The following is an 8,800-nucleotide window of genomic DNA, read 5'->3' on the forward strand; positions in this document are numbered from 1 at the left end:
TTGACCTTTGCAATTTCATTACTTATTATTGTGCACATAATGAGCAATTACTTTATGCGAAACAACCTGTATCCGCGTGCAGCATGCACATTATGAATCTTCTAAGTCCGCCAAAACGATCCTTAGGCAAATATGTGTTTTATGCGAAGCATCCAAGTATTTCTAAGTCAAATACCTTGGGAAAAATTACAAATATCCACCTTTTCGCATACACTTTTCAATTATTTATATGAAACAACAAGTGGGCTTTACCATCACTTACACAATTGCGAGTTTGTTACTTACATAGCATTTCCAGTCAACAACTTTCGCACAAGTTTACATTTTCTATCATCATTCCATTTCGCACAACATAACGAATGCGATATTGCAATGGCTATTTCGTATAAGATCTATTACATTCTGAATTTTATCATTATTCTGCAATAAGTGGGCTTTTCCATCACTTTATGCCATATTTGTTAAAAATATATAACATGTATGACTTGTCATGTGATATGCATCATTACCATAATTTTCATAGTATAATTTTGTCCGCGTATGATGATGTTATAACAGAAACAAAACACTTTCTTTATTTATTCACATTGTTGCATTTAAAAAGCAATATACATTTGCTAAATGCTTTCACCATATCCAACTCTAAACAATATAGTTTTTAGAAACACTCGCACTACCGATATTGCATTAGAAAATCTCATCTGAACTTCCATCTTTCACTTTCAAGATCAATTTATCACCATAACGTCTGCGTTTGTAATTACTCCATGGCCCTCTGTTCCAACATTGTCATTCACCATTACAAACACACATAGTGGTTCTGGAACCGCAGATGTAACTGTCGCAATACCTTTAGAAGTTGCGAATTTTACCATGCCATGAATTGTCGAAGGAACAATACCCAGCTTACATACAGCTGTGCGTCCTAGAAGAATATTGTAACGCGATTCAGTATTCATAACATACAGGATTCAACAAAGCTTTACGCATTAGCATTGCATTTTGCTCATCCATGATTTCAACCTCTAATTCCAATTGCCCTATAGACCACGCGGATTCCCCTGAAAAACCTGATAAAGACATTGCGGTTGACTTAAGCTTGGATTGAATATCCTTTAGCAGCTTGCGGAAACATTGATTGTACATAACATCAACACTACTACCAGTGTCGACATGTACTTTCATGACTTGAATATTAGCTTCCGCAATCCTGCATGATATCACTATTGCCTCCTCCAACAATCCGCAATCTTTTATTGTCATAAAAGTGATTGGTTCAAACTGCCATTTTTCATAACTTGCACAAGGTTTATGCTTTTGCACATTATCCTCAATAGTCACCATATTAATTACGTGAATTTGTTGCAAACTATCCTTGCTGCCCACCACCTTTGCACCCAAGTTCTTGACCGCGGGTGCTTTACGCTCTTGTTGCACCACCGTATTGACATTTGGTGTTTTTTGCGTGGTTGCTAATGCAGGTACCGCCATTGCATTTGTTGTGCTTATTTCCTTGCTAAGTAAGAGATGATTCAATTTCCCTTGTGCAACCACATCCGCAATTAGCTCAACAAGGTCGCGACATCGATTTGTGTCATGACCATAGTCATCGTGAAAAATACAAAATTTAGATTTATCGCGCCTATTATTATCGCTCAATTGCGGAGGGTCTGGAAATGCCTTAGCAACACGCTCTTTTAAAAGTATTTCTTTTGGCGTTTTTGACAATGTTTGTATTATGGTAAAGGAATCATTATTCCACTTTCGCGTATAATTCCTGTCACGGTTGTTATAGCCTTGATTGCCACTTTCTCCATTGTTGCGCGGTCGATCATTGCGCCAATTTCCACCATTATTATTTCTTCGCTGCCGTCCAGGTCCGCGGTTATAATCACGATACCCATCTCCACTACCATCACGGTACGTATCGTTATCATCACGCTAACTCCTGTCTTTGCCCCACCCGCAGTTTTGCACTATATTGTTGTCTTCACCACAACGGATATAGTCATATGTTTCTTGCATGACTTAGGCAAAATTACGCGGTACATCTCTACGTAAACGACGCACAAGGGTTGGATGCCTCTGCGGATTTATCGCATGTACAAATCCAGAGATTTTCTGATCTTCGTTGAGGCTTGGGATCTTCTGACATTCATAAATGTATCTTGTCAACAAAGTTCCCAACGTCTCTTTGAAGCCTTGCTTGATATCATGGCATTCAATATGCGTCTTTTTCTGCGGTAGCAAATTTTGAAACTGTAAAAGAAATTTTTCTCTTACGTCCACAAACCCCATAATTCTTCTTGCGCTTAAATTATGAATCCATTCACGCGCTAAGCCTTGTAGCACCATTGGGAATACGCGACACGCAACTGGCTCATCCCAATTATACGTGCTTACAACTCCTTCAAATCTATGTAGAAAATCGAGTGGATCTGTTAACCCTGAATATACACCCAAAGTTGTGGGCACGATGGGTGGCGTAGTAATCGGGTAATCAGATATGTGCTCCACAAATTTATCTATTGCGGAGGTTATTTCAGCTGCCTTCTTTGGCTGCGTTTCTTTATAGTCTGCGCAGTATTTCTCAATCATTTGTTGAATGACATCTGGTTGGTCAAACTTGTGTTGCATATCTGTTGGTGCTAATTTTTTGAACATATCTGCCAAGAATGTCTGCGCAGTTTGCATTTTCGCGGCTTGAGATGTTTCGCCTTCTTTGTGACAACCCGGAAATTTCCAACCAAATTTAAACTTTAATCTTTATATGTTTCCGACACGATAAGCAATATTTGTTAAGTTAAATTTCAAGAATTTTAAACTATGTTCATACATTCATTCAACCTCGACCAAGTTCCAACGATTCACGAACCATTAAATGAATATGATTATATATGTATATGTGTATATATATTATAACTTGAAACGTAAATAAAATATTAGATTAAATACTTTATATGATTGTATCTATTTCAAAATGTTTATCAATAGATTTAGAAGATAAGATCAAATGATTGAATTATCAGATATATTGAATTATGATTACAAGTCTCTGTTGAAAGGCCCACGTTGATTTGAGAAATCTTTCTATTTTAACAATATTCGGAAAATGGTAAAGTGATTTATAAATAAGAACAATTTGTCAATCATTGAGAACTAGACAAAGGATAGTGGAAGATTGAATCTCATAAAGACTCGATTGATCTATTTAGTTTCAAACGTACAAAAACGTTTTCAGGTTAAAATGAACTTTATTATTAAAACGTATATAACTTTTATAAATATCTAGAACCACTTTTGACAACTCATTACTTAACTAGTATGATAAAGATAAAGATATTTATATTTTATTTTATTAAATATATATAACGATTTAAATTAATATTATATATATTTATACGCGTATTATACGTACATAGTTTTATACTTTTACTATACTGAAACTTTACCTTTACTTTATTTTTACTTTACATTAACTTTAATAATTCACTTTAATAATTCATACTTTAATAATTCACTTTAATAATTCATACTTTAATAATTCACTTTAATAATTCATACTTTAATAATTCATACTTTAATAATTCACTTTAATAATTCATACTTTAATAATTCACTTTAATAATTCAAAAATCTATTATAAATAGAATTCAATAGGTTTCATTATTTCATAGAAACTTGAAAATATTTTTCTCTAAACCCTCACAATCGATTTACATATATATATTTACTCCGTATTATTTCAAGATATTATTAGTATACATAAAATATTACGACGGAGTGCTGTCCGAGTGATTTCGAAATTGTTTTTCGAGTGTGATAGGATTAAGGAAATTATGTATTATAGCTATGGAGGTGATTGAGTATGGTTCATGGGTATGCTCGTGAGGTCAATATAGTGTTTATCATTTCCGTTGCGTCTACGTACCTTTCCTGCAATATTGAATCTCAATATTGATATGTGAGTACTCATAATTTAACTTTTACATACTAATAGTGTATCCCTGACTAGTGCTCGAGTATTTAGGATTATGCATGCTTGTACTTTTGATATTGCCCTTAGACAGGTTAGGTTGAATCTTGAATTAGTTACACTTGCGATTGAGATAAGGTATAAGATATGCATGTCCTTGGAAAGCTAGCGAAAAATTAAGAACTTTTCCTTTAGATATCGAATGGTTTCGATGAACGGATTAGAAGTTATAATCAATTGAATTTTTGATATTTTTAAAAAATGATTATTATTATCGTCGTTTTTATCGTCGTTCTAGTTTTATCTCATTATTATCATTATTATTATCTTTATCAATAAAAGGGATTTATCATTAAAAATTGTTATTTTTTTATTACTATCGTTATTATCGTTAAAGTTATAATTATTATTATTATTATTATCCAATTATTATTATTATTATTATTATTATTATTATTATTATTATTATTATTATTATTATTATTATTATTATTATTGGTATTATTATTATTATTATTATTATCATTATTAATATATATATCATTATTTAAAAATGGTTATTGTTATTGTTATTATTATTATTACTATATTATCATTAAGATAATTATTAGTATTATCGTTAATAATGTTATAGTAACTATCATTATTAATATTTGTGTAATTAAAATAAATATTTGTAACACCTAATTATTTTGATTACTATTATTATCATTATTATGAACACGATATAAAAGACGATTAAAAGCTATTAAACGAAACGATTAGGAAATAATGGGTAAGAGTATCATGATGAAATTAAAATATTATAAGATATTGATTTAGATAAAATTATCGTTCTTATTATTTTTATCATTACTATTATTATTAAAAGTATCGTTAGTATTAAAACTATCATTTTAACAAAAATTATCATTTTAATAGAAATGTCATTGTTACTATAAAATATCATTATTATTATTATTATTTTAAATAAAATTATTATTTTAAAGATAATATTAAAAATTATCGTAAATATTAAAGTTATCATAATTAGAATCATCGTTTTATCATAATGTCATCTTAGTAATTATAAATATTGATATTTTTATAATAATAATTATTATTACAAAATAATACAACTTTTACTTACTATCATTATAGATATTATTTTATCAAATAAATATGTGATACAAACATATTTTACTACGTGTAATAACTTACTATAATAATACCTATCATATTATCTTTATGATATTAAATGAACCCTATAAATTTTATTACTTAATATATATAAAAGTATATTTTATTATATAAATTTAATATCAAATTTTATTTATTAATAAATAAATTATATTATTTACTCTAATAAATCTTTTAAAAATATTTAAAAATATAAAACGGCGATATTTAAACTATATATTAATCATGTATAGATTTTTGGAAATTATTTTGAGTCAAATTTACTTTTGTTGACTTTTGCATATTAGTCTCGAGCATTAGGATTGTGGTACACTATGACTTGACCTAATTTGTTAGACAAATATTGACCAACACATAAATATATATAATTAATTTAGGTTCGTGAATCTGAGGCCAACTTTGCACTTGTTCAATGACGTTATATGTATTTTTACTACGAAATACAGTATGGTGAGTTTCATTTGCCTTTTTACCCTTTATATTTTTGGGACTGAGAATACATGCGCTTTTATAAATGTTTGACGAAATAGACACAAGTAATTGAAACTACATTCTATGGTTGAATTATCAAAATCGAATATGCCCCTTTTTATTAAAGTCTGGTAATCTAAGAATTAGGGAACAGACACCCTAATTGATGCGAATCCTAAAGATAGATCTATTGGGCCTAACAAACCCCATCCAAAGTACCGGATGCTTTAGTACTTCGAAATTTATATCATGTCCGAAGGAGGATCCCGGAATGATAGGGGATATTCTTATATGTATCTAGTTAATGTCGGTTACCAGGTGTTCACCATATGAATGATTATTTTTGTCTCTATGCATGGGACGTATATTTATGAGAACTGGAAATGAAATTCTTGTGGTCTATTAAAATGATGGAAATAAATGATTATGATAAACTAATGAACTCACCAACCTTTTGGTTGACACTTTAAAGCATGTTTATTCTCAGGTGTTAAAGAAATCTTCTGCTGTGCATTTGCTCATTTTAAAGATATTACTTGGAGTCTTTCATAGCATATTTTGAAGAACGTTGCATTCGAGTCATTGAGTTCATCAAAGATTATTATTAAATCAATTTATAGTTGGATAGTGGATATTATGAAATGGTATGCATACCTGTCAATTTTCGATGTAAAGAAAGATTGTCTTTTAAAAACGAATGCAATGTTTGTAAAATGTATCATATAGAGGTCAAATACCTCGCAATGTAATCAACTATTGTGAATCGTTTATAATGTATATGAACGGGTCCTTTCATTCTTCGTAATAACGCAGAACAGGCGTAGGAGGCCTTTTGCGTTTTAATTTGGAATTTTCAACCACCTCTTGATCACTTTTAGATTTTTCAGAAGTATCATAATTATCAGAATTTTGCAACAGAGTATTAGTGTGTTTTGCTTTCTTCAAAATTAATACTGGCGACCCAAAAGTTTTTTGTTCTTGGCTATCAATGTCATTTCGCGCGCTTGTATCATGATGTGTTTTTAACCGTTGCACATTTGGTGATATATCATTGAGTGGCCATTCATAGTTGTTTGGGATAGAGAGTTCAAAACCTCTTTCCCTCAGCAATTGCTTTGCCTCTAAGTGCGTAAGCACTTGTTTCGCAGTCTTTTTGGGCATTTCCTTTCAATGTTGTTATGTGCATTACTTTCTTTTGCTAAAATTTTATATGCATTTGCCTGCACATTTGTAGAATCCAATTTTAGCCGCATTTCTTCTGATCTTTGTTCTTCACGCGCTTGTTGAAAATTTCGTTTTGCCGCATTCATTTTTTCAACCATAATATTTGATTGCGTTTCTTCAGTTACTTTGTCATTCGCAGAAGCCTTTACAAGTAACTCTTTAGTTTGTTGGCTAACTTCAGGACTTGTTTAAAAGTCAAAATTCGAAGCACTTTTCGGATCAGAAGCACCTATAGTGCTTGTATTCTTCTTTTTATTACACGTAGTCATGTTTATTCAAGAGCACCTTCAAGTTTTTACTTCTTTTGAATCAAGAATGCTTTCCTGCAATGCAATAAAGAAAATAACATGATTAGAATTAAGAAATGAGTTGAGTAGCTTGATTAAAACGAACGCAAATTTCTCATTTCAATTCTATTCGTGTCCCACGGATGACGCCAATTGATCAATCCTAGATTATCCTATAAAGGCTAATCAAGGATTGAGTGCAATGAGGGGGTATAATGGATGTCGATTAGGATTTTGGGACCTTATTGTCATATTTCGTTAAGTGCTAAATGATCAACAACCATGTCCCGATCTTCATAAATTACCTTAACCAACAAATATCAAGTCTCGGGCAAACTCACGAGAGAGATCAATATGGCTAGAGCAATTCTTCTAAAATCAACAACCTAAAATGATAGGCCAAGCTCTCTATTTATAGGTTTGAGATCTGCGCAGAAGTAAGATGTGCGCGAACTTAGGCATTCCGCTCAAGTACTGCGAGAATCCTGTGCACTCTTTAATATTCCGCGTAATCTCACCGCATTCATTAACATTTATCGCAGTTCATCAGTTTCGTGTCTTTGCCTTTAAGTAGTACTTCGCACTAAAATTATACATATACATATGTATGTATATGATCAGGTTGCATACATGAAATTATGAATTATGCGCATTATATTGACGATGCAACGTACAATAAAGACTATGATGTGCGTTATATTTGTGCTGAGAAAGGTATGGCTTAGATCAATTTCGAATATAAGCAGTCTCCTATAAATAAAAGACAAGGTTTATTAATTTGGGGTTGTATTTAGAGAGATTACATCTTAGATAATTGTATTACATATCCATGCTATTCTTGAAAGAGGTAAGCTTAGGTAGATCGTGAAAGAGAATATGTTTGGATATGAATCATGTGAGAATTTAAGGATGCTACATGATCGAACACGGCAATTGGTGATCTTCTCATGTTTCAGATCGGAGAACCATCATCATATAGTCCTCCAAACACCATAACAAATCCAACTTCATTTCACTCGTGCCGAAATTCCTTTAACTGGTGAAAGACATCGATTTACTTTAAGATAGTTAGTTTTCATTTCCTATGTGTAGACGCAAGTTATGTAATTGCAATAGTTGGTTTCAGATTGATTAGGTCAATTGTATGTTCGATATTGTTTAGAGTTTGTGCAATGTCGCTTAGGAATGTTGTTAAAAGACAGTTCAACTAAATCGATGGATCTAGTCAATATATTCGTATGATCTATTATGATTTAATTCTGTTTTTTTCATAAGAGAAAATGCATCAGCATTTGTTGCTCTTAAAATCTCATTTACAAACGTTGTATTCTTGAGTTATTTTACTGTAACGACCCAACCCGTTATCCAACTGAATACGCAAGAATTTTTTTTTATACAAGACAGAAGGGTGCACGGCACGCTCCACTGCTTGTGCTCGGCGCGCACAAGCCTGGTCAGCTTCTGTTCGAAATTTCCATTTTTCGTTTAAAGATCTCCCACTTCCCGACACTTTTAGACGAAACGGTTTTCACAACACATAATATTAGTTAAAACTAACACGTTCCAATAATAAAACGAGTTTTACGACACCGAGCCCACATCGGCCTTTTTACGACTTTCGTACAAAATACAAGCTTTCGACCACGTGAGTTTTAACACAAAA

General features: G+C 31.6%; 1 protein-coding gene across 1 annotated transcript; it reads right to left on the minus strand.

Moving 5' to 3' along the window:
- Positions 1 to 687: 687 nt before the first annotated feature.
- On the minus strand, positions 688 to 2,694 carry LOC139854315 (uncharacterized). The gene is made up of 4 exons (XM_071843626.1): positions 2,084 to 2,694; positions 967 to 1,909; positions 915 to 925; positions 688 to 775 (listed from the first exon to the last, which is right to left on the minus strand). Exons 1-4 carry the CDS (start codon positions 2,692 to 2,694, stop codon positions 688 to 690), a joined length of 1,653 nt encoding a protein of 550 aa, XP_071699727.1.
- Positions 2,695 to 8,800: the final 6,106 nt, after the last annotated feature.

This window comes from Rutidosis leptorrhynchoides, chromosome 6, assembly GCF_046630445.1.
Source record: "Rutidosis leptorrhynchoides isolate AG116_Rl617_1_P2 chromosome 6, CSIRO_AGI_Rlap_v1, whole genome shotgun sequence".
Classification (NCBI taxonomy): Eukaryota; Viridiplantae; Streptophyta; class Magnoliopsida; order Asterales; family Asteraceae; genus Rutidosis; species Rutidosis leptorrhynchoides.